The sequence below is a fragment of the Ambystoma mexicanum genome, chromosome 1p (assembly GCF_040938575.1).
Source record: "Ambystoma mexicanum isolate Mex_15411 chromosome 1p, UKY_AmexF1_1, whole genome shotgun sequence".
Classification (NCBI taxonomy): Eukaryota; Metazoa; Chordata; class Amphibia; order Caudata; family Ambystomatidae; genus Ambystoma; species Ambystoma mexicanum.
The window spans coordinates 1,146,237,574-1,146,264,588 of NC_090921.1; the positions used below are offsets into that span (position 1 = coordinate 1,146,237,574).

The 27,015-nt window shown below is 48.1% G+C and overlaps 1 protein-coding gene across 1 annotated transcript in view; it reads right to left on the reverse strand.

The window, feature by feature from the left end:
- Positions 1–20,184: 20,184 nt before the first annotated feature.
- The window catches only part of LOC138450119 (uncharacterized), a 75,690-nt gene continuing 68,859 nt past the window's right edge, over positions 20,185–27,015 (reverse strand). Inside the window, exon 2 of the mRNA XM_069604818.1 lies at positions 20,185–22,997. Coding sequence (XP_069460919.1) covers positions 20,222–22,997 — 2,776 coding nt within the window. The 3' untranslated portion in view covers positions 20,185–20,221. The remainder of the gene's footprint in view (positions 22,998–27,015) is intronic.

Consider the following 27,015-nt stretch of genomic DNA (forward strand, 5'->3'; position numbering starts at 1 on the left):
TGTTCTGGTACCTCCGAGAGGCCGCCCCGTGCTGCCAGCTCCTAGCCGCCAGGGGATCAAATCAGCCACGGTCGTGCCGCGATTCGGTGCCGCTTCTGGTTGCCACCTCTGGATTCCAACTGGGGGGGAGAGGATGACCCCCCCACGGTAGTCCACAGGCGTGTTCTCGCCGATCGTGGTCCGGTGGTGGTTCGCTCCCCGGGGGGGCCAAGGCCGCGGCCGCTCGAGGGGGGAGGGGCGGAGCAGCCGCTCACGTCCGTCCGGCAATGGCAGCAAGATTCGCGCCGACGGACTCCGGGGCATTTCTCGTGATCCCGGGTCCGATTCTGCCCCAGAATGCAGGGTTCGCCGCCTGGATGGGTGCGCTGTCTCTGTGTTGCCCGAGGTTGGGCGTTTTCTAGCAATTACGGGCTTTTTTCCAGGATATGTTGTCGCGGCCACCGGGAGCTGATGCCTTTAGCTCCTCATGCGCGGCTCGCGCATGCGCAGTCCCTTCCATTTGGTTTCTTGACGACAAAGTACCGGGAGTACACTCCCTGTCCTTTTTCTGCCACCGGGACCAGTTCTATTGCCCCTTTCTGCAGCATAAGTGCCACCTCCTGTAGCAGTACTTGAAGGTGGGATTGGGCCGAGAAAACTGGTGGAAAGTGTGGTGGCTTGCCATTGAACTGTAGAGAGTGGCCCAGATGAATCGTGTCTAAAACCCATCGGTCTGTTGTTATGCGCTCACACTCGTCGAAGTGACGAGACACTCGACTCCCCAGGACGCCCTGAAGCATGTCATTGTTGGTTCTTGGTTTGTTTATCTTTCGTCGACGAACGGTAGGCACTCCATCGTCTGGAGGTTTGGTAATCTCTTCCTCTACGTGAGGATTGGGCCGCACGCCTGTAGCCTTGGGACGAGTAGGAGGGTCTGCTGAAACCTCGGTCTCTAGATGACCCAAACCGGGAGTTACCAGAGGCCCCTCTGAAAGGACGAAAGGAACGAAAATTCCTCCCACTCTGCAGGGCTCCGAGTGACCGTGCCGTGTCAGTATCCTCTTTCATGCCCTTCAAGGCTTCATCAACTTTTTCACCGAACAGTTGTTCCCCTTCACACGGCATATCCAAGACTTTATATTGCACCTCCTGTCTGAACGTAGTGCACTTGAGCCAGGCTTGTCTACGTAGAACTACGCCATTATTGATTTGCTTAAAACCTGACTCGGCTAGGTGACCTAGCAATATTTATAGCATGGTTGGAGGCCTCCTCTCCTTCCCGCACTAGCAACATTGCAGACTTTCTATGTTCCTCGGGCAAATGCTCTAAGATAGGAGCCAGGCGGTGCCACATTTCCCTGTCATATCTAGACATAATCGCCAAGGAGTTGGCTGCTTTTACCGTAGTCGCGCCGACAGACAGCACCTTCTTGCCGAAAGCGTCCTGTCTCCTGGCCTCGTTGTCTGGAGGGGTCGTGCATTTATGTTGAGACCTGGCCTTTCTCGCCGCCGATACCACTGACTCCGGCGAAGGTTGAGACGTCAGGCACTTGGGAGTTGATTCCAGAGCCTTGAACTTCTTCTCCAAACAACCTTTCACTGCCGGTTCAGAGAACGGGGGCCGCATGGTCTTCAGGCCCTCTTGCCAGACATGATCCAAAATCGGGATGACGAATACGGATTTCCTTCTCTTGCCCATATAATCAAAAAGAAAACAATCCTTTTTCTCCTCTTCAGGAACTAGGCCAAACTCCGAACACGCCTTACTCATCATGGCATGTAATGCACCCACGTCGTCAGGAGGCGATGGATGTGCCGGACTTCTCGGAGCTTCCATCTCTGCTTCAGAGTCCCAAGTTGGGTCCCTTGAGGGGGATAGTGAGATATCTGAACCTGATCCCTCACGGTCAGAGTCCTGTAGTTCTCCTTCTTGCAGGGTAGGACAATCTTCCGGTGCGTGGGAAGCGGCCGTGATCCTGGTCGCCGAGCGAGGAGCCGGGCCCGGCTCGTCGACGAATGGCGGCGACTGTATCCGTGTCGGGGCCCCAGGCTGGGGTATTTGTGTGCCCAAACGCTGTAACAGTTTCTGTAGCGTATTTAGCACCTCCAAGGACAGAACCGCCTGGGGGTTCAGTAATGACGAGGTACTAGGGATGGAACCCACCCCCAAGAGCGACATCGCGCTGGTCGGCTGCAGACCCAGATCGATTGGGCGCGCGACCATGTTGCGTTCGTCGTCAGCCGACGAGATGGAGAAAGTCACCTCTGGTTGAAGCAGGGCCTCCGGCGGGAAGGGATCGAAGACCTCCGGTTGCCATCCCATCGACAGGACCACCATCGACGATATGTTTCCTACCGCCACAGTTTGACATGTGGGAGGAGCCGCCGATGACGCAGGCGTCGACGAGCGGGTCATAGGCGAAGCCAGTGGTGCAGGGCCTTGAGGTGCTCCCGCCGCTTTTGGGGCCGACTTGCTGCCCGCGGCCTCTCGACTCAAGGTAGACTTATGACGGTCTCCTGAGGAGGATTTAGATGGTTCTTTTCTCTCCTTTTTAGATGAGGAGGAAGAAGACGACGTCTTGTGTGAAGAGGAGGAGGCCTTCGAATGTTTCTCTGAATGTTTTTCCGAGGGTCGTTTTTCGGCCGACTCCGAGGTTCGCTTTTCGGCAGCACGTGCCTTCTTCGTCGGGGGTTCCGACTTACTTTTTGAGGCCGTGAAGCCCACCTTCGATGCCGCGTACGCACCCGCTCCGTCGTTGAGCCAATCAACCAGGCGTCTTTTTCGATCTTTGAGGGTTTTTTGGGAGAAACCCTGACAGATTTCACAAGTGTCCGCCGTGTGGTGAGGATGAAGGCAGTAAATGCAGTCCATATGTCCATCCCCTTCGTACACCTTCTTAAGGCCGCACGTAGCACACAGACGAAACAACGCCTTTCCAGACATTCTCTGAAGAAGAACAGTCGCAGAAGTAGAAAGAACAACGTAACAAAATAGCGGATACGCGAGGTAATCCCACCACTTTGGGAGACGGTTGAAATCTGAGGGAGCCGCGGGGGCAGAGCTATATATACCCCTACGTCCTAGTGGCGCCGGCGTGCGCGGTCCAGAACGACGTGGATAGGACACAAAAGTGTCTGAATTTTTTCCTATGGAAAATGTCTATATAATTTACAGAGGATTCCCAGCCTGATGACGGGGAATATTCTAAGCATGTGAATCCATGAAAGATCCAATGATGGAGAAATGGGGATCTTCAGGTACACCCTCTGACAAACTGGCCTTCCGCCTTCTTCAAAGGCAATATACTCTGCATCTGCTTCAAGCCTGCATCTCTGCAGGGTCTAACAACACGGCCAAACTCTTCTGCAAGGAACTGGCCAACCCTACCGCAGTTCCATCCTCTACTACACCTACCCAGGCCCTTTGCTCGGCCCTGGCCGAACACTTCACCACCAAAACACAGGACATCCTGTCCTCTCTCTTCTGCCCCCCCTGCAACAACATCTCTTGGGCCCCCCTCAGGCACCTCACCCCTGCCCCTCTTCTCTCATCCATCTCCACTGTCACACCTGCTGAGGACTCTAGACAAGTCTGATCTATGAAAGCCTTCTCCAAGCAGGTGGACCCCTACCCCTCCAAAACCATCAAGGACAATACTGACACTCTCGCCCCAGCGTTGGCCGACCTCTGCAACCACTATTGTGCACCCTTGCCTCAAAAAACGCTCTGCAGACCCGTCCATTCCGTCAAACTATTGCTCAATCTCCATCAGCCCTTTCCTGAGAAAACTCCTGGAGAAGCTGGCTATCACTTAACTTACCCCCCTCCCAACTGAATCTGTTGGTTGTCTCCATGGCCATCAGTCTGGCTTTAGAGCATCCAGAGGCATGGAAACTGCTCTTCTGAACACCTGTGAAGACCTACTCTCAAATCTCGACTCCAACTCTCCCTCTGTCCTCATTCTTCTGGACCTGTCTTCTGCTTTCGATACAGTAAACCACAACATTCTGATCACCCATCTCCGTGATACCCGGGGCATCACAGATCAGGCCCTGGCGTGGCTCACCTCCTTTCTCTCTGATCGGCCCTCCCAGGTGGAACAAGGGCCCTTCCTCTCCTCTGCCACTCTCTCCACTTGTGGTGTCCCCTAGGTATCTAACCTTTCCCCCTGGTTTTTCAATACCTAGATGGCCCCCTTAGCCCACAGGATCTCTACGTTTACCTCTAACTTTCAAATGTTATGCCGACAACACACAGCTCTCTTTCAGGCTACCCTTGGCTGCCTCCTCCTCCTCGATCATCCCTGAATGTCTATCCGCCATTCAGGCTTGGTGTGCTGCCAACGATCTATGCCTGCAGAGATCGTTCTCATTGAGACCCCTGCTCCCACTTTCCCAATTTCTGAGTGGTCTGCCTCCCTTGGACCTACGCCCTCCTAGCAATGAGGCCAAAAAATCTTGCGGTCATCTTCAACTCCATTCTCTCCTCACATCTCAGACATCTCCAAAAAAAGTCCAACTGCACCTCCTAGGGGTATTCTACCTTTTCTCACTTTCCCCCAGAGGCTCATCACCTTGAGAGCCCTGGTTCTCTCTAGAAACTGAACTATCGCAACATCCTCTTTTTCAATCTTCCTACTTCTACGCTCCGTCCTCGACAACTCATCCAGAGCAGAGCCGCAAGACTTATCCTTGGCCTCAAGCCCTTAGACCGCATCTCTCCGGTGCTGAAATCTCTTCATTGGCTCTCCATGGCTGCAAGGATTAAGTTCAAGACCCTCTGCATAATCCACAGGGTTTTCTGGGGCCTCGGACTCCGCTACATCCAACTCTCTCTCCCTAGATACCTCCCTGCTAGAGCCCTTCGGTCGCCTGGCTTTAACTCTCTGCAGATCAGACGCTTTTCCAAGCAGAGTGGGGGGTAGATCTCTCTCCTCCACAGGTGTCTCCCTCTGGAATGGCCTCCCTGCCCCTCTCAGACTTGAGCCGGATCTCCTTAAGTTCTGGCAGCTTCTCAAGACCTTCCCTTTTTTTTCTTCCTTTCCTCTCCCCCCTCCCCTGCTAATGCCCCTGTCTCCTCCTCCTGTCGATTTCCTTTGGAGTCTTCCAGGGCACCAGGCCCCCCCATGTCGTCTTCCCCTGCACTTCGTCTCCTTTGACTACCCCACCCCCCGAATCTGCACTTGCCCGTCCGGGCCCCTTACCCCGCACGAGCCTGCACCCTGTAGCGCTTCCAGCCTCTTACCTCGCACTTAACTTGTGGAACTTCCTTCTCTGCACTCTCTACTTTTGCCTGGCCTCCCCTGGCACTTGCTTTTTCACAGGCCCTTTCGCCCGACCAGCACATCCCCCCTCCCCTGCACTTGTCTTATTGCACTTGCACAATCCGAATAACACAAGGCCTAGTAGTATCATTTTAGTTTTGTCCTCCCCGTTTCCCCACCCTCTTGTCTTGTTGCACCTTGAAACACATTGTGTATAGGCGCATTATAAATACCAAATAAATAAAACAGGGCACAGTTCCTGGGCCTTATCAATACATCTTGCCTAGCAGTGATAGTTTCACTGAGCAGGTTGATCCTCATTGATTGACCATTTACTCCCATCAGCTGTTCAGTAATAGTGCAACCCTGCTCTTTTTCTACTTCTGATGAAATTCCTCTAGATGTCCCTGGAGCATGAGACCGCTCTTGCAGTTCTGCCTGTATGTTATTTACTTGAGCGGCATTTGCCACTTCCTCTGTCAAGTGGAGGTTTCTAAGGAACTTTCTTGTTTTGGTTTATTTGGCCCTTTTTCCCCTCACTTTTTTTGCAGTCTTTCGTAAAGGATGATCTAACAGATCTTGTGCAATCGGGACCACAAGTGCACCATGATCCAGATCAGAAGGGAGCGTAGGGGCACTTGTCGCTTTCCCTAGCACCCCCACTGATCCAGTCAAATCAGTGAGTGAATCATGTTTCATCTCCAAATGCATTTTCACATCTCTTAATTGTATGGTGTGTGTGTAGAGTTCCAATTGAATATTGTCATATAGAGAAGAAAATTAACTCAGCACCATGTTTAGTGCTGAGATTTCTGGAGCGGACAGTCTTGTGTGATTATCCAAGTCTTGAAATGTATGGTGCTTTGTGTGCTGTGGTGTTACTTGGGTGTTTGCCCTGGATCTTCTAAATCAATGTCTAAGCCCCTGTGTATTTGTTCAGTTGGGAATCAAAACTGGTCCTCGTCCCCAGCAGGTTCAGCTGGTTTCATTGCAGTCATCACCACCACAGGCACACTTTGAGCCATATTAGCCTGGGGAGAAAGTTGTAATCGGCTTTGATCGCTAATAAAGGTAGAGCTGGTTATCTTACAATCATCAGTTCGTGGAATTGCCGGGTGCTGATCTGTACTGGTGTTCGGACACAGCTTTCAAAAATATTCCAACATGTTCTTCATGTTGTTTCTTACACCTCGGCAATTTTTTCCTTACATAGAGTTTTTGTCTACACTCCCTAGTGGCACCCTCTCTACTGTCATGATTTGGTATTGGAGTTTGCAACAGACCAGGCAGCAGAGCAAAAGGTTGCCTGTCACAAAGCTTATCACTAGGGTTCCAAATCACCTCAACATTCACTGATTCAGCAGGTGCGCCCTCTGAACTGCCATACAAATACCCATCCGATGTCAAAGGATACAAACTACACAAATTTTACCAATTAAGTTAATCATTTTCACTAATCAGCTGAATTTCACCTTCCTCCTCCGGCAGTGTTGATAATGTCAGTAATCATAGTTGACATGGAGTCGCACAGAGGGAAGCCTCTGGGTCCGTTCCTTCTCGATCTCTACAAAAGCAAGAACTCCATAACAACTTCAGTATTCATTTTTTCACCCACATTTTTATTTCCACGAGTACTTGTAACGATGGTGCGTTTAATGGTCTCACATAATTTCGGTAGAAACAAAGCTACGGATTTGGATGATTGCTGCGGTGGTATTGGTATCATTATTACAGAATCCATCTGTTCATTGTTGCAGCTCAGATTCTGAGCTTCCCTGGCAGTTTGTAAGTTAAGTGAAACAACTGCAATTTGTCTCCCATTGGACTTTATTCTTCTAATGAAGTACAGTTGCGAGTAGAGAATGGAATCATTTCGTCGCTAACGAGTTGGTAACATCGTTCGGGAGCCAGCCCCCTGCACAAGGCCACACACACTGACATTATTAGCTGCCCAGCCCGCCAAGGCCAATGTGGTATGTGTTGTGCTTGAATTAATATGGGCCGGAAATATTGGTGGTAATTCCGCCACCAGCAATTTTTCCAGACCCGCAAAACACACGTTTTCCGATGGGGCACAAATTTATCTCCAGCCCTGAGCTGCTGGTGAATCAGCCCCCCACTGGAAAACCAATGCTGCAATAACCGGCACCAGTATTACCAGTGCCTGTAATCCCCATCCACAGAGTCCAATGGGAATCCATGGAAAATGGTGCTTTCCCACTCTTGCCAGAACCTGGAATATCCTGGTAATACCGGGATATCAGGCGCTGGTAACGATAGGGAAGTTTTGCCAGTATCCCGCCTGAATTATTACCAGGATTATCAGGCGCTGGTAACGGTAGAATTACCGGCAGGATACTGGCAAAACTGTAATGAGACCCTATGTGTCTATGCATCCACCACCTCTATATCGACTGAGCAAGTATCAATAATGTATGAGAGCGGGTTCTGTTAATTTGTCTGTGATTATGAGAACACTTTTGTAGTGCAGAAGCATATGAAAACTGCAGAGAGCGTTTGATCAGCAACTGCTCTGCATTGCGAGTGGGTGGCAGCGAGCCCCCAAAACCAATTAAACTGTTGTTAACATGTTTGCAAGGGGTCACTTGTGATTTTACCACCTTTTGATAAACAGACAATAGATTGTATAAAGTCACCTGTAGTTTGAGACTACTGAATTGCTAGCGCTCCTGAAGAGTGCGTTTGTGTGGACATGCACATGGAGCGAGGTAACTACAGGATGCCATAATTCCTCAAGAGACTCATTGCTGGTCATACCGTTACCAAATATATGGCCTAATAATAAGGAATCTGCACAAGAAGTGCCTGTGCCCTCTTGTGGTAAACCATTGCCTTTTTAGTGTCAATAATTTCTCTGAGGAATTGATGGACATGTCGGCGTTTGTAACCTCCTTGTTTTACAGCAGAGGGATTACCTGGTTAAATGTGCTCATACTACATTTTTGAGATTTGATTAACTTGTTTTACTTGACATAGATCGAACAATGGTTTCATTTTCAGGTATTATTTTTAGAACTAGGAAATACACTGTTTTCCTCATGCATTAGCATTTCTTTGATGGCCTCTTTCAGCAATGTATGCGTCATTACGCCCACTTCTGCTCATAGGAGAGATCTAGGTGATGTAACACAAGTTGTCAAAGGAGTGATAGTAGATCATGCGTTTCAGATAGCAGTTTGATGAAGTAACCTCCTGTGAATGTGTGAAGCACTCACTCATCTGTTTTGCTCGCCTCCCAAATGAAGGAGAATGGTGTTATTCTTCCTCCTACAGGAGACCTAAACCAGAGAGCCACTGTTTTGTTAAAGTGGCGCCTCCTCCTGAAGGAGGGCCTTTTCCTCTGCCTTTACCACACCGTTGAGATTGCCTTGGTGAAATGGACAGCCTGACTGACCTTCCTGTTGTGCTGTGACTCCATCCTCTTAAGGATGGGTGAGATACAAATCCATCTGTTCACCTGCCCCCTGAGTTTTAATCCCAAACCTAGCTGCAGATCTCTTTAGAAGGGTGCTTTATCCACATTGACCATCTGCGGGTGAATCGGTCAAAGGAGGCACGACATCCTTAGGTGGGTCCATGGGTTAAACCAATCAATCTTATTAATCCTTTTCGCCCAGAGGAACTTCTTCCTCATCGTCCTCTAGGTAATTGGGATGAAGTCTTTCACTTACTGGGGTGACACTAGAACGATGAGCAGGAAGGGAATAGTTTCTTACCTGTAACTCCATTTCTCCAACATTGGATCTTTCATGGATTCACATGCTTAGAATATTCCCCGTCGTCAGGCTGGGAATCCCCGGTACATTATATAGACCCTTTCCCGTAGAAAATATCGACGATGAAGTGCCAGGCTGAGGGATCTGCGTATCCAGACGCTGCAGGAGCTTCTGAAGTGTATTAAGCACATCCAGAGACAAAACCGTCTGGGGGGTCAGCAACGTCGAGGATAGAGGGACCACACCCCCACTCGTCGTCGACGTATTGGAAGGCCGTAGGCCCAAGTCCGACGGCTGCATAACCATGTCACCTTCTCCTTCCACCGACGACCCCGGCAAGGCCGTGTCTTGCAGCAGGACCTCAGGGGGGGCCGGGTCACAAACCTCTGGCTGCCAGGCCATAAATTGAGTCCCCGTCGACGAAGGAATCCCCACCGCTGCTGCCTGAATAGTAATCGGCATCGTCAGCAATACCGGGGTCGACGAGCCCGTCGCCGGCACCAAGCCTTTAGACTTTGTAGCCGATTTCGTTGCCGACTTCCCTGCTGAAGCGTCTCGACTCACGGAAGACCTAGGACGGTCCCCTGAGGAGGATTTTGATGCCGCTTGCCTCTCCGTCTTAGAGGATGAGGAGGACTTTTTGTGTGATGAGGAAGACCCAGCATGCTTCCCCGCATGCTTGTCCGCAGGGCATTTTTCGGCAGGCCTCACCTTCTTAGAGGGAGGTTCCGACTTGCTCCTGGAGGCCGTGGAGCCAACTTCTGATGCCGGATAGGCACCCGCTCCGTCGTTAAGCCAGTCGACCAACCTTCTTTTCCAGTCTTTAAGGGTTTTTTGGGAGAAACCCTGGCATATCTCGCATGTATCCGCCGTGTGGTGCGGGTGGAGACAGTAGATACAATCCATGTGGGCATCACCTTCATAGACATTTTTGAGTCCACATGTCGCACAAGGACGGAATAAAGCTTTTCCGGACATATTTTCTTCAGAACGTAACTTCGCCGAAGCGAAAACACAACCTAACTTCAATTAGCAGTAACCGCGAGGATCCCACTACTTTGAAAGACGGTTGAAATCTGAGGGAGCGCGGGGGCGGGTCCTGTATTTATATCATGGCGTCCTGACGGCGCGGGCACGCATGATACAAAACGAGGTGGATAGGACGCATAAGCGTCGAAAAAGTTTTCCTACGGGAAAGGGTCTATATAATTTACCGGGGATTCCCAGCCTGACGACGGGGAATATTCTAAGCATGTGAATCCATGAAAGATCCAATGTTGGAGAAGGTGCTGTTTTCTTGCTAAATTATCCTGTCTGGATTGCAAGAAAACTGTAATCTTAGATATAGTAGAGGTAAAATCTTTGCTTACTCCCAACAAGTTTAGGAAGCCTCGAAGGGGTCGAAGAATCCAGACTACTCTTCCTCGTGTGAGAAGGTACCCTGCTCTTCTTGCTCATCAGAGTAAGTATAAACTCAAGCATCGCCTTGCCCTGAAGGGCAGTGGACAGCAAATTGCTTGCTTCCACATTGGTAGTTTTGGAGATCTATGATTTTGGAATTGTGAGAAAACATTGGTTATGAGACTTTCCTTCATTGTGCTCCCTGGAAAAGAAATGTTTTGGATGAGGGGTGGTCTATTTTCATGTGATTGTGCAAGGCCTTTGTGTTCTGTGACATCTTGACTGGGTCCTTTCTGTCCTTTTTGTATGTTGGGGGCCATATCACGTTTTTCCTTGGACAGTCTTTCACTGATCGGAGTATAATTCTTCCAGCGCCTATCTTAAAGTCTCTGTACTTATATGACATGCATTACTTACCGTAATAGCATTTCTGATGATTGAATCTGCTTAGATTCACATGCTGTGCATCTAGTCCGACATCTAGTGGTAATCGTGGAGTATTGTCTTTCGAGAATTGAACGGGAACATCCACATGGGCGTGCTTGTAACACTATCCCTAATGTGACGTGTAGTGTACCCAAAATCCCTCACGCGTCGAGGTCCCTCTGGTTGAGATTTTTCTGTCGTGAGTGAGTACAGAGAGAAAGTAGTAACATGTCTATGTTCCTTCTACTCCGAGCGGGGAGGAATGGTGGGGTCATGTGAATCTAAGCAGATACAGTCATCAGAAATGCTATTATGGTAAGTAATGCATTTCTTCTGATGCTTGTGAATCTGCTTAGAATCACATGCTGTGCATACACTAGCAAGCATTACCCAGAGTTGGTGGTGGGATGTCAGAAGGAACAATAGTAAATAGATTTCTTGGTACCGCTTGTCGCACCTGAGAATCAGACCTAGATTGAGTATCTAGGCAGTAGTGTTTTGTAAAGGTGTGTACAGAACTGCAGGTTGTCGCTTTGCAAATGGACTAGAGAGGAACATTTGCAATTAATGCTATGGAAGCCCCACTGCCCCGAGTAGAGTGTGCTCTAGGCTTGAAGGGCAGATCTCTCTTAGCAAGAGTGTAGCTGAATGTGATGCAATTTACAATCCACTTTGAGATGGCTGATTTAGAGACAGGGTCCCCTTCTCTACCAGCCGCCACTGAAATAAAAAACTGGTTTGTTTTCCTTAGTGGTTTAGTCTTTTCCAGATAATATATGACTGCCCTGCACACATCAAGTGTGTGTAGGCTTCTTTCTGCCACATTAGTGGGGTTCTGGAAGAAGGTGGGTAGTTCTATTGATTGGTTCACATGGAACTTTGAAATTAATTTAGGCACAAACCGTGGGTGAGTGCGCAGAACCACCTTGTCTTTGTGAATTGTGACAAATGGGTCTTGAACTGAAAGGGCCTGTAGTTCACTAACTCTTGGAAAGCGATCTTGTGAGTGAGTGCTTTAAGGCTAGCCTTATGCATATGTTCAAAGGGAGATTCCATTAATCTAGTTAATACCACATTTTGGTCCCATCCGGGAGCTGGCTTAGAAATAGGGGGATGAAGTCTTTTAACCCCTTCCGTAAAAGCCTTGATCACTGGGATCTTCCACCATGACACCTTTTTCTGGGACGTAGTATAAGCTGAAAGTGCAGTTAGGTGGACCTTCAGGGAATTAAAAACCAAATCTGAGTTAAGTAGATGAGTCAGGTATAAGACAATATGCGTTGGTGAGCCGTCCATAGGATTTATGCTCTTGGAATTGCACCAGATAACAAAGCGTTTCCATTTATTCGAGTAGGAATTTCTGGTGTTAGGATATGATATGGCATTTACAATGTGCCTATACACAATTGTTTTAAGGCGCGACGCAGCAAGGGAGGGAGAACAGAGGGAAACAGAGAAAGTGATCCTACTAGGCCAGGTGTCATTCAGATCACGCAAGTGCAGGGAAGGGGGAAGAGGAAAAGTGCAGAGGGGGTGGGGTCAGTGCAGTACAAAGGGTAATAAAATAAATAAAAAAATACGAGAAATAGGGCCAGCTGGTGGCAAGTGCAGGGGTAAGTGCAGACATCAGATGTCAAGTGCTGGTGGGGGACTAGGGATACAGAAAACAGACCCCAAGTGCCGGGGTTGCCAGGGCAGCAGTGCAAGTGTGTAACTGGTGGGGGAGGGGACCTGGTCCCGAGATCAGAGGGTGGCCAGGTGAACAGTACAGTTTCAACCAGGAGTTCAGCAGGGGAGAGGAGAGAAAGCAGAAGCAAAGAGGAAGGTTTTGAGGTGCTTCTGGAACCGGACATGGTTCTCCTCAAGTTTCAGGAAGGCAGTTCTACAGAGGGAGGCCCCAGCCAAGGAGAGATCTACCACCAACTCGTTGCTTGGAGAAGTGACTGACCCTGAGGGAGTTGGAGGCGAATTAGCGAAGAGATTGAGAAGGAAGATATTTAGGAAGAGAGAGTTGAAGGTATTGAGGCCCCACAATGCCTTGTGGACAGTGTAGAGACTTCAGTCCTGGAGAGATACGATCTCTGGGCTTGAGGCCAACGACAAGTCTTGCAGTCCTGTTCTGGATGAGTTGCAGAGGGCAGAGAGTGGAAGCAGGCAGATTTAGAAATAGGCTGTTGCAGTAGTCAAGACTAGAGAGAACAGAGCTCTGGAGACAGTGAGTTTCTGGGGGGAGGAGAGGAAGGGAATAATACCTCCGAGGAGGTGCAGCTGGTAGTGTGACTTCTTAGAGACATCAGAGATGTGAGGAGACAAGGAGAGTGTGGAGTTGAAGATGACCCCGAGGTTTTTAGCCTCATAGGTGGGAGAAGGAAGAGGGACAAGAGAGGCCGGCCAGAGAGTGACAGGAAAGGAGGGAGCAGGTGTACCGATGAGGAGAATCTCAGTCTTACTGGCATTAAGGCAGAGGTCATTGGCGGCACACCACTCCTGGATAGCAGACAGTCAGAGATGAGAGACAGAGAGGAGGTGGCCGAAGTTAGCCTGAAAATGAGCTGAGTGTCATCCGCATAGCACTGAAAGTTAGGGCAGAGGGAGGCAATGCGGTGGGCAAGAAGTGCCAGGTATTGGTTGAACAGCCAGGGAGAGAGGTTAGACCACTGGGGGACACCACAGGTAGAGATAGAGAAGAGGAAGGACCCAAGTTGGACCTGGGAGGGTCGATCAGAGAGGAAAGAAGTCAGCCACACCAGGGCCTGCCCGCTGATACCCAGGTTATCACGGAGACGGTTGAGCGGGATGGCGCGGTTGACCGTGTCAAAGGCAGAAGAGAGATCAAGTAAGATGAGGACACGGGGTGTTGGAATCAAGGTTGGACAGCAGGTCTTCACGGATGTTCAGGAGAGCAGTTTCCATGCTTCTGGCAGCTCTGAAGACAGACTGATGGTCATGGAGACAACCAACAGTCAGTGTGAAGATTAAGCTGGGAGATTGCCAGTTTTCCCAGGAGTTTGCCCAGGAAGGGAGTGATGGACATTTGGCGAAAGTTAGCCGGGCCGGACGAGGGTTTAAGAAGAGGGAGCACAATAAAGTGCTTCAGGGGGGATTGGAAGACTTCAGTGGCGAAGGAGTGGTTGCAGAAGTCAGCCAGAGCAGATGTTAGGCTTTCTTGCTTCTCTAAGTGTGTCCATGCATCTCTGAGGAAGTTGGAGGTGCCCGAACTGTATTACATCAAAAACCAGGCCGCTAAATTGAGAGTTTGCGGGCATGGATTGGGTGTTTCCCCCTTGTCTTGTGATAGCATGTTGTATGGGCAAGGTAGCTTCATCGGAGGAGAGATTGACATCGCAATCTGGGCATTGTGCGTTCTCCAGAGTTGCGAACAAGTCAATTTCTGGGAAGCCCCATTCCACGAAGACTTTGGAGACGATGTCTTCGTGTAATCGCCATTCGTACTCTGTGGGTAGTGGGAAGTCTCTGCTGGGCACGTCTGCCAGAAGATTGAGTGTGCAGTGACCTCACGATTGGCTACAGAGTGAGGGATCAGGAACAGCATGTTTTGAACCCTCTCTGGAAGACAAGGCCGTCTTCTGTCTGAATTAGAGCCCCCAGAAATTGTTTGACTTGGCTGGGTTCTAGGCTGGACTTTGTCTCGTTGATTGAGAATCCCAGACTGAAGAGTAGATCTAATGTCTTCTGGGTGTTTGATAGGCATGTTCCGTACAAATCCCGTTATTAGCCAGTCGTCGAGGTAAGGATAGACTGGAATGGACTGCCTGAGCAGGTGATCCGCTACTACCGCCAGCACCTTTGTAAATATCCTTGGGGCTGAGGCAATGCCGAAGGGAAGGACCTTGAACTGATAGTGTTTGTCCTCTATCATGAACCTTAGGTAGTTTCTGTGCACGGGCAGCATTGAAATATGAAAGTATGCATCTTTCATGTCCAATGTTGCCATGTAATCCCCCTGTGTTAGCAGAGGGATTACTTCCTGCAATGTTGTCATTCTGAACTTTTGGGGCTTTACAAACTTTTTCGCTTGGCGCATGGAGAGATCCTTTTTGGGTACAAGGAAGTACAGTGACTAAATACCCTAGTTTACCTGTAGAATGGGGATGACTTCTATTGCGAACTTTTCTTGAAGGATCTCCACCTCTTGCAGCAGAATCTTCATGTGTTCTGCTAATAAGCATCTGGATGTTGGTGGTCGGTATCGAGGTGGTCGGTTGAACTCGATACAGTAACCGTGGTGATGGTCTTGAGCACCCGCTGCTCTGTGGTGATTCCCTCCCATGCATGAAAGGTGTTATTCGTCCCCCGACCAGGGAGGCATGGGAGGGGACCGGACCGGTGAGTCATTTTTTTGCCGAGGCCGTGGCGTTTCTACCTTTTCCTTTGCCACAACGTTGCCCTCTCTGTTGATATTGGCCTGTGGCAGTCGCCCCTTGTCTGGAGGACCATGGTGTATTCCCTACTCCGTATTGATTTTGAGGGGAACGTGGGAAGGTTTGGTCCAGAAAGGAGCGGCAAGGCTACCCCCTCGCTGCTGATAGGGTCTTCGTGTAATTTGGTTTAGAGACTCTAAGCTTTCATGTTCCTTCTTAGCTGTTTCCAAGGCCTCATCTACTGCCTTCCCAAACAGTTTAGTCTCTTCAACTGACTAAGGGATGCCTGGGTCCGGATTCTTGAGCCATGCGTGCCTTTTAAGCAGGGTAGCTTGGACCAGTGTTCGTCCCACTGTTTCTGCTGCATCCAGGGTATTTTTGAGGATGTTCTGATTGACCTGCCTCCCTTCCAAAACAACCGCCAGAAGGCGTAATCATGCCGGTTCTGGGACATTTTGCAGGCCCTCCTGGAGCAACATCCATGGGACATCGCTATAACTAGCCAGCAATGTGGTGTTGTTAACTATCCTAGTGGAGTAAGTCGCAGATGTTGTAATGCGCTTTCCAAAGACATATAACTTCTTGCAATCCTTGTCTGGAGGTGCCACAACCATAGACAAGGGTACTCCAGCTCTCTTTCTTGTAGTAGTAACTACTACGGATTCGGGTGTGGCATGTCCCAGGATATATAGCGGGTCTGTTGGAGAAGGGCGAAAAAGCTTTTTGATTCTAGGATTTACAGCTCCTTTGAGATGGAGTGAACAAAGAGGGAGCAATGCGCCTTTTGATATAATTCAATAGTGGTTTTGCTTGACTTGTGGGCGGTTTTTCCTTTAAAATGTCCTCCACAAAGTCGGTGTCCTGTAACGCATCTCGAGTGGCAATTTGAAAGTGTTCAGCAGCCTTTTTAAGAATAGCATTGAAGGCCATCTGGTCATCAATAGGCGAGGCCTGTCTTGAAGGAGTTGAGGATCCATACACAGGGTGTCTGGATCTGGCGTAGTGGAAGGTGAAAGCCATGGTTCCTCGCCTACCAGTTGTTCATCACCCGGTCTGGACACTGGTCAGGTTTCTCGTCAAAGGGATTGTCTCCCTGATCATAGGCGTCTTGATGGATTTCCTCAGGTTCCGACAGGTCAAACACTCCACATGAGGGAACTGACTTGAGATTCTTTGAACTTTGTACAAAGTAGGGTAAGAGGCTTCCTTGGTCTCTTTGGGGTAAAAAACCTTTCAGAAAAATCTACAAACTTGGAAAGCTTGTTCATGTATCCCTCAAACCTATCTCTGGTGCATAGGGATGAAACAGAGGAGTCTGAAGGGGGAAAGGACTCTTTTTGAGGACTTGGGTCTCTAGACGGTCAGGATTTGTCGACCAATGTCTTAGATAGGGGCTGAGACCTCTCGATGTTTCTTTCGACGTGTCCTCTGGCTTATTTGCCACCAAGATCATGTTTTCAAGACTCTTGCGTATCTCTGGCCAATCGGGAAGGGATTTCGATGAGCCTGACGTCTTTGTCGCTGTGTTCGGCGCGAAACCTTTGGCAGTGATGTGCTATTGAGGCTATTCGCCACCCCTTATGGTGTTTGGTGCTGACACCCTTTTGCCCAGACGCACGTCATATCAGCGCTTGCGGGTGGGTGGCCGATCATGGGGATCGGTGGGTTCCGTCGAAGGTTTTGACATTCCTGTTGGCGTCTGTGGCCTTCCCGACAAGTCCGTCGAGGAGGCTCAGGGGGTTGTGTGTTTTTCTTTACGTGGTGTGGGTGCGTCCTTGTCGACTGGGTATTCTCTCCCCATAGCAGAACCGCTGGTCTGCCTGCTGAGGCCGGAGGCCTCGGAACTTGCCTGTTCCACAGAGGTCAATGGCCTCCGTATCGGAGCCATGGCTGTCGCTTACATCCTCGTAACTCGATGTGTATGCGCCAACGGGGGAGCTCATCTCGGCCTGCTGTATGGCGTAGGCTGCCCACTGCTTTGTCTGCCTATCTTATATCGTCTTCGGACATAAAAGTTGGCAGGACCTGCAGGATTGCTCGTTGTGATCTCGAGGTAGACACTTATTACACTGACGGTAATTGTCTTTCCATGGATATTTGCCATTGCAAGAAGGGCAACATTTAAAAGGAGTCCTGTCCATAGCTCAGGGTAAAAACGACAGCAAAACCAGAAGGGAAAAGAGAAGGAAAAGGAAATGCATTCTACAAAGGAATCACAAACCACAGGCCCCACTCTCCCTACTGTGTCGGCCTGGCCAGAGGGCCGAGCCACGCAGTCGACAGCATCGACCGAAGCACCAGCCGCCAAAATCTGCAGTCGTCTTTGGCGTTGGTTCAGGAGTAGTCGTCGATGAAGAATTGACGAATATTAAAAGACCAACGGTCGTGGACAATGAAATCGAAATTTAGCAATTTACGAGCTCCGCATAGGGCGGCCAGCTAGCTGGGTGGAAAAAAACAATCTGAGGGACCTCGACGTGAGGGATTTTGGGTACACTACACGTCACGTTAGGGATAGTGTTACAAGCACGCCCATGTCGACGTCCCCTTTCGATTCTCGAAACACAAGATGCAATACTCCGCGATTACCACTAGATGTCGGACTATATGCACAGCATGTGATTCTAAGCAGATTCACAAGCATCAGAATAGTCGTTAACATCTCGGTCTTCAATTGTTTGGATGGTGCTCTAGGCTTAAGCTGAAAAGAAGTCTCGTGAGCGCCAGACTAAATTCCTCTAAGGTGCTGTGACAGTCTTGTTTGGGGCTGGGGATCAACTGCCTGGGTGTCTTTATGGTACCCTCCTGTGATGACTGCTCCTGGTTGCAAATGTACCCTCAACTAAAGCAAACATCTTTGGAGGTAGCACGTCTAGAGTGTTCTTATGTCACTGCCTGCATAGCTTATGCCCCCCCAATGTTTAACAAAGGGTTTTAAGTTTAAAATTCCTGCACGCAGCACAAGTATCTTCAACGTGCTACCTTGGAAGGTAATGGTTACAGCCTCTGTGATTGTCCTGCCAAGGGAGCTTTGAGTTACTGCCAAGCCAACATTTTAATGGTGTCTTCTCCATTTGGAACAAAGGGAAAGAGGCAGCCTATCAATGTAGGTGTTAGAGGATGTGAAAGCATTCTCAGTGTCTGTGAAAACTGAGACTCCCATGCCCATGCTGTACACTAAGTGGCTTTTGAGGACCACCGTGGCTGGGCAACTACAGTCACTGTCGATTCTAGGAGACGCTGTACAACTGTTGAGGTTCTGAGATTGTCAGTGTGGAATGTCTTGGCCAGCATGCGTCGAGTGTTGTGCTCAGTCAAAAAGCATTCTCCACTGACTCTCATGCAACCAACGGCAGAAAATAAAACAACCTGAGGTCACTGACGAGTAAGAAACCATAGGTAACCTACACATAGGGTGGGAGAGTGTGATAGGAAAACCCCTGTCTATGTACTTTTACAAGTAAACAACGTGTACTACTTTGCATCTACCACTAGATGGCGGCAAATCTTGAGTTCTAACATACATATTCACAAGCTTCATAGGAAAATAAAATACACACGCACACACACACATTTATTCGCAGTGAATACATATAACAGGGCATCAACTTTGGAAAAAAATTATCACTTACAAGAACACTTTTGCCATGGCCAAAAAAACAAGTCATGAGCAATCTAAGCAAAACACCTTTAATAAAACTGGAAAACGTGAACATGATTCATGCATATGATATCACTGATGTTTCACAAAAGAATTGCAAACTGTCTCCAAGTTGGAATCAAAACACAGGAAAATTAACATAGCCTATAAACGGATAAAACATGGTATTTCGATCCACCTGGTAGAATAGTATACTTAAGGACTGCATCCCGGAATGTTCCCCTCCTTGAAGCGGGAGTGGTTTTTTAATTAAATCTCAACCATAACTTTTGTTTTGTTAACAATTGCATGATTTGTCTGGTTTCATCTCCGCTAATATGATGTGACAAGACCTAGTGAATGGCAGGGGTGACTATGGCAGATTCTCTAAACATATAGAAACTACTTCTAAAGGTCGGCATCTTCAGTGAAACACATTCCTCACAAACATTTCTATGCAGTTAAGTTCCTTGCTAGTGTTAACTTTTCAGTTCTAGTAAAATGGAAAATACAAAGAAAAAGCACACATAGCAACATATTTCTATTATTCTGTTCATTTCCTGAATTCACAGAACACTTCAGTCATGACCTAATATGTTCCCTTTCTGTAGGTGTACCTTATCAGATATATAGCCACTGATACTTCGTGTTTAGTTGAGAAGTCGGTTGGAAAGACAGTAAAACAAAAAGATGTGTCTGATGGGAAATGTTAACTCCTTCATTCACATTTCTTCTGGAGATGCCTCTCACCCAACCCACTTGACCTACAACCTTGTGGGGTATTTTGAATTATGGCTTCTGGAAAAACAAAATGTACTGTGGAGATCACTTCAATTTGGTTTCTGAGCGATGCGATATGTAGGAAAATGATTTTCTCTATGAAACAGCAGGGATCAGATCAAGCGGTTTACCCGCCTCTTTACATTATATGCAAAGCGGGAAAGCAGAGTAAAGATCTGTTATATTATCTATGCTATGGAATACCTGTAATTACTAAAGAATTGTAGTTTCTCTTCCTAACGAGTCATCAGAATTAGCAATGGCTAGGCTAGTGTAAGAAGGATAGGCCTTAGCGAAAATAAATGCAGTTTTCACTGTAGCTGCCCTGTAAAAAAAGAAGAAGCAAGCCTATAATGGTAATTTCCTTTACTGTCTCAATTGGAATTATTCCTTGGTGAACAGTTTTAGATTTCAAAGAAGCATTGTGCAATGCACAGCAGTTATCAAATATCCCAATGTGGCATATTTTTAAGAATTCACATTGTGAAAATATAATACAGTAGACTTCACTTAAAAAAATTATTACTTTCAACGATTTAACATTTGGATGTCAATGGGACTAGCAAAGAGGCTTAAGTCGTTTTACTGAGGGGTGAGAATGGCCAATTTTATTTATTCACAGAGTTGTGAAATGTGCAATTTTTCGGTAACAAGGTCTTTGTTATTGTCACAATCTGTTGAAGAAACAGAAGGTAGCACATTCCCATCCTCAGTTTGTTTGTTTGTGTTTAGAAATGGTTCATGTGAGCTATGCCCTTCTGAGACAGTGGGTGTGTTAGGGATTTGTGTATTTGTGTTAAGAGCCTCAGAGACCTCACACTTATTTGTCATGTGGTTTTGTGTGTCAACTGCCTTGGCGTCTGCAGAGCTCCTCGGTATGTCCTGTGCTATTGCTACCTCGGTCAGTACAGGTTTTTTCTCAATGTCAGAGACAAGTGCATGTAGAACTGATGATTCCCTGGTAACCTCTTTCTGTTTATCAACTGAATCAAATGGTGCAGGTGTCTCTGTTAAATCCTTCTGATTGTCAACCTCATCCGCTGTTGCAGACTTTATGGGAAACTCTTCTTGTGTCCCCACTCCCTCTAAGACTGTAGATATGCATGGGGGGCCATTTTGTGTTTCAACTACCCCTGAGAAAGCAGATGAGTTTTGCAAATCGTTCTGATTATGTGTGTGTACTCTCTCAGAAAGCACATCCTTGTTTGGAAATTCCAGCTGTGAGTCAACTGTCACAGAATCTGTGGTTTGCATCTGAACATCTTGTTTGTCAACTGTTTCAGAGGCAGGAGATGAGTACGGAATATCCACTTGTGCTTCCAATGCCTCAGACACTGAAGACTTAGGTGGACTATCATTTGTTGTGCAAATTGCGACTGAGACTTGAGATTCAGGTGGAACATCTTTTGGAGTTTCAAATGTCTCTGAGATTATAAAATTACTTATACCTTTCTGTATGGTATCCGATTTAGAAATTTGAACTTTTTCAGTGCTGAAAATGTCCACTGAGCTTGAAGATGGTGGAGAACAAATGTTACTAATTAATTCTGGTGTTTTATCTGTAGGTGTTAAATCTGTGTTCTCTGCATCTAAACTTTCAGAAGAGCCATTAAATTCTCCAACTGTCAATTCAGCTGAAGTAGACTGACCTGTTGTGTCAACCTTAGGGATCATGGCTGAGAGATAAGTTGACACTGCCTTTTCACCATTTTCCTCCTTGTCAGGTTCAGTAGTGCTGCATTCTTCTGGAGAGGAGTTAATGCCCTTAACCATTGTCTTGTTGTCTACACTTTGAATTGCTTCAGCTAGAGTGCCACTGGGTGTGGTTTCAAATGCAACCTCTGCACCATCTGTGTTAAAGTTGGACAAGTGGGGTTTAGTAGCCTCAACTTGTTTTTGGTCTAACGAACATGGCACTATGCAAGTTGCTTTACTTGACTGTTCTGATTTATAATCTGTTTCCCAATCATCACTAGAATTATCTTTTGCAGAAAAAGAGGTAGCTAGGCCAGCATTTGTGGTTGCAGCTAGAGTGGAATTGTGATATTCTGGCTTTTTGTCCACTGTTACACGAAGAAGCTTGGGAGCCGACGTATTTAATTTCTCTGGGTTTTCCGATTTATAAGATGTTTCCCAATCTTCATTGGAATTATCATTTTTATTAAATGAAGAAGCTACACCAAACCCGGATGTTGTGTTTGTACTAGACTTAAAGCGGTCACCAAAATTTCCAGTTTCGGTATGTGCAGTGGAGTCATCAGTCCTTTGCTGCCATGAACCCCTCCCACCTCCTCTTCCTCTACCACCTGACCAACGCCCTTGCTTGAAACCCTGGCCTTCATCTTGACTACCAGACCCTTCATCTAGATTTCTCTTTCGATTTCCAAAGTCAGAGTTCCAGGGTCTTCCTCCAAATCCAGAGTCTCTGCTTTGTTCCCTTGAATTTCCCCTCCAAGAACCAGAGCTGAAGTTATCATTTGATCTTCCCATTGGTCTATCAAAATCTCTCTGCTGACGCCCAGACCAGCTGTTGCCTCTTCCGTTATCCTTCCAGCTTCCAAAATTCCCCTGGGATGAGTTCCCAAAGGTCCTTTTGGGAGGGGAGTTCTGGCCATCTGAACCTCCAGAAAAAGAACTCTTTGGCTGAACAAAATTGGAGGTTGGCCTTTCTACACTTGTTTCAGCAAGCTTCTGCCACTTATTTGGCTCGGTCACATTTACATTTGCATTGTTTTGTGTGGCTTCACTTGTATTCCATGATGTTCCGTTTGGATCTCTTTGTACAGCTGGTGGATAGAGAATAGTGGTCTCGTTATGGCTCCCTGCAGGCCTCCCAAGCAATCTTGAGGAATCTTGGCACATGTTTCCCGGACATACCTGTGGCTGTACAGTGCACATCTGAGCTGTAGGATATACTTGAGCTGTAAAATGTGCAGGGCAGCATGCATGACCAGCACAACTGGTCTGTGCAACTTGACCCATTGGATTGGAATAGAGTTGAGCTCCACTCTGGCACATAGGTACAGCACACTGGTTTCCATAGACTGGCACTGGAGGGGGCATTCTGTAAGCACCCATAAGTGCATTGTTAAGGAGATAAGACAAAGCGTCTAGACGAATAGGCACAGTCATAGAAGACAAGGTGGAATTTGAGCGTCCAAACACAGACAAGTCCACAGGGTTGATAACGGTAGAGGAATGGTTCGTCTTGTCCACACCATGGGTTTTCTTTTGGTGTGTAGAGCCTGTAGATGGCAGCTTGGTGGAAGTATCACCATGCTTCCTTTCTGGTGCTTTTTTGCCATCCGTTGACCCACTGCTTTGTACGTGGTGCTTAACATTTTCATTGGTCTCCTGGCTAGTAGGCATGTGGGTGGTGTAATCCCTTCTGCAAATGAAAAAAGGACATCATGTAAAATCCCCTTTTATAATAACTACATTCACAAACTCATTACTACATAGATGCAGTGGTGTGAAACAGTAAGTGTATAGATTAAGGAATTCCCTTTTCCAGTCAAAAGTCTTCAGAACATGCTGCTTTCATACAGATTTCCCTTTAAACCATCTAACAGTGAATATGGAGAGAGGTGGCCGTAATCAGGAAGTACAGATGCATATGACTTACCTTTATGATTTACCAACAGAACTAAAATGTTATCTTTAATTTTTAAACATATTTGGAGAATGAATATGATGTTTTTGAAGGCCACCACGCCCCCCTTTTGATTCAATGTGCATGATTGCTATTTCTTCCACCGCCCAAAACCATCTATGGAAGATTCAAGGCAATGCCAGTATAAGACATTCAGGCTCATTTTAAATGAACCCATATTAGAATATATACACGCAAGCCGAGATACATATTCGCCTGGTGGAGTGGATGGAAATGGCAAGATTAGAGATCTGCGCCCCGCTCCACCTTACCTATCATAACTTGTAGATCCATTGCTGACAACTGCCCCCTTTCTCCTGTTGCTAGATCCCCACCCCCGTTTCTCTGCTCCCTAACCTTTTTCCCCTATGAGAAAGCGCTCTGTTGCATCGCTGTCTGCGCTGAATAAATACCTTAATAATAATAATCACCAGGAGCGTAAAAATAGGCCTTAAGCCATGCGTAAAAATTGTATGCATGATCTAACGTCCGTTTGTGACACTCCATTCAGATTTAAAATTAGCCTAATTGTGTTTTTGTGTCCGAAATGTGTTGCGTTAAAAAACAAATGCGTGGCATTCTTCATTATTGATCAAAGTTTTCTCCGCCCCACACCACTCCCTAAAGGGTACCTTACATGAATTCAACCTGGAGCAATAAAGCACCATGAACACAATTACTATGTCACAGTAGGAAGGCCCTAGAGCATTTCAACACAGGTTTTTCACAGAATGGTGTGTTGATAAAGGGCACTCGCACATTTGTGACTGAAAAACAATTAAGATCTTGAAAAAAATGCACGTCTGTAGATCAGCCTACCTTTCAAATCTTGTTATATGTGCACTCTTCTTTACTTGGGTATAGCAAGTGTGGAGACATCACACGATCGCGGGAGCGTGTTCTTGCGAGATCGCACATAACGTGATCTCGCGAGCCCACGTTCCGCGGGAAAACGTTCCCGCTTCAGAGCTGGCAGCCCGCCAGATGAAGCGGTCGCACCACAGCACTGCTCCTGATGAGGAGCTGAGAAAGTGAGAATTTGCAGCAGCCGTACAGCACAGCTTCTAAGGTGTAACACCACAGCCACAGGAGGCTACATGGGGGCCCTGGAAGCTTACAGCGTGCCATCATAGTGCACACACTTCCCAGTGATTCAATTGGGGAAGTCCTGAACTGAACTAAACTGAACTGTAAGTAAGTGCTTGATTTGAGCTTCGACATATAAGGGTCCACACCGGTTGCCATTTAATAAAGTCGGTTAGAACTCACTACAGCGTCCTGTCGTCCCTTAAGGCCACAACATAATTGGCAACGAGGATACCAAAAGCCCCACAGCCCCACCATGCAAGGCGCCACACCGCCCCCTGCCTTTCTCCCTTCACCAGGGACACCAGCAATTCCCTGGATGCAGTGGGAGCCCCTTTTCTCCACCTATCTGGAAGCAGTGGGTGGCACGCGGTATGCCCCCGTCAGGAAGAGGGCGATGCTGTTAAATGCATTGGGGGTTGGAAGGTCAGCGCATTTTTGCCAGTTTGAAGGCAATACCTGCGGCCGATGATGACGACCACGTCTACAAGGAAGCGACTCGTCGCATTGCAAAGAGGTTCACCAATAAGGAGAACGTTGTACTGCACAGGCTGAGGTTCTACACCCGCAAACAAGAAGGGAGCGAACCCGTGGACGACTACATCACCAGGATGAGGGAGCTGGCTTCTCTTTGCGCCTTTGGCGAAAACGCAGAACAGGTCATCTGCGACATGCTCGTCGTTCACACTAACTCTAGGAAAGTGCAGGACAAGTTCATACAAGAAAAGGAGGTCACCCTTGACAAGGCCATCCAAATTGCCAGGGTGGAGGAAGAAACCTCCAGCAGACGCAAAGAGGCAGGAAGTCACCTGCCCGTGCCCGAACTTGCGGCGCTACAATGGAGAGGCCCCAGAGACAAAGGTCCCAGGCAAAAGGAGGCACCCAAATGCTATAGATGCGCCAGCACCAAGCACATGGCGAATGATCGCAACTGCCCCGCCAGGAATAAAGAGTGCTCTAAGTGCGGACGCATTGGTCACATGGCTCCGGCATGCACGTGGCGGGAGAAAACTGTTTCCCGTGTCGATGGTGACTGCGCTTCAAGCGATGATGACGATCTACAGGACAGACCCATGGTCGTCATGGTCAACGCCCCCCATGCCAGGAGGGAAAAGCCCCACTGCACCATTAAGGTTGACGGAATGGAAACGCGCGTCATGTCAGACTCGGGGTCTGACCTCACTATCCTCCCCATCAACACATATAAGGAGAGGATGGGACAAGCAAAAGTAGAGATCAGAACGATCATGCAAAAACCGACGGTGTTCGGTGGTGCAACTGTCGACCTTTTAGGCTACATCAAAGCCCGGATCGATTTCAAAGGGAGGTCTACCACCACCAAAGTTTATTTCTCACCCAAAGGCCCAGGCCTGCTGGGATGGGACGATCAACACAAACTCAGCATGAAACTAGATCCCAGCACTCCGGAAACAGGTACTCATGGTCTCCTCAGGAGCAGGGAAGGTGAGAAACTTTGTCCACAAGATTCGCCTGAAACCCAACGCGATCCCGGTGAAACACAAAGTCAGGGCAGTACCTGCCACAGCGAGACCCGCATTGGATGCCCACCTTCGGAAGATGGTCGAAGAAGGAACCATCGAGACCGTGGAATCCTCAGAGTGGCCGAGTCCAGTAGTTTTGGTCAAAAAGAAATCCAGCAACGACCCCAGGATCTGCATCGACCCAAGAAGCCTCAATCTAGAGGTAATCACGGATAGCTTTCCACTCCCCAGCATCAACGGAATCGTCCTCATGATGAAAGAGGCGGCAATCTTCTCTAAGCTGGACATGCGTGATGCCTATCACCAGATTCCCCTGCACAAATCCTCTTGCCCCCTTACAGCGTTCATCACTCCTTTCGGCACCTTCCAATATACCCACATGCCATTTGGGTTGTCGTCGGCAGCATCCGCATTTCAGAGGATGATGAACTCCTTACTTAAAGGACTCACAAATGTTTCCTTCTTTCAAGATGATATCCTCGTGTATGCCAAAGACAACGAGACCCATGACAAGGCACTCAGGACAGTCTTGAGCAGGCTTCAAGAGGAGGGCATTCACCTATGCCATGAAAAATGCGTCTTCGGAGTGAACCAGGTAGAATACCTTGGGTACTGCATCTCAAGTGACAGCGTCAGTCCCAAGAACCTCATGCAGGCCATAACAGAAGCACCGGCTCCGATGTCCAAAGAGGAGCTACGCTCATTCCTGGGCCTAGTGGAGTACTAGGCCAAATTCGTCCCTAGATTCTCCGAGACCACATCTCCCATGAGGGAGCTTCTGAAGAAGGGGGCAGCCTACTCTTGGGGCCCGGAACAGATCGAAGCTTTCTGTGAAATCAAAAAGAGAATTCTACACGCGCCGTGCCTGAAACCATACAACCCTAAATGGGACACCTGCATTACCACAGACGCCAGCGCGTATGGCCTGGGGGCCACCTTGACCCAGAAGAAGGGAGACACTGAGAATATTGTGGCGTTTGCATCCAAAGCACTGTCATCATCGGAGAAGAATTACTCCACGGTGAGAAAGAAATGTTGACATGCGCATGGGCCGTCGACTACTTCAGATCGTACGTATGGCGGACGAGATTCAAGCTGATCACCGACCACAAAACCCTCATTCAAATGTTGAGCCCGGGCGGCACCAAGACCTCCACCCCGAGGCT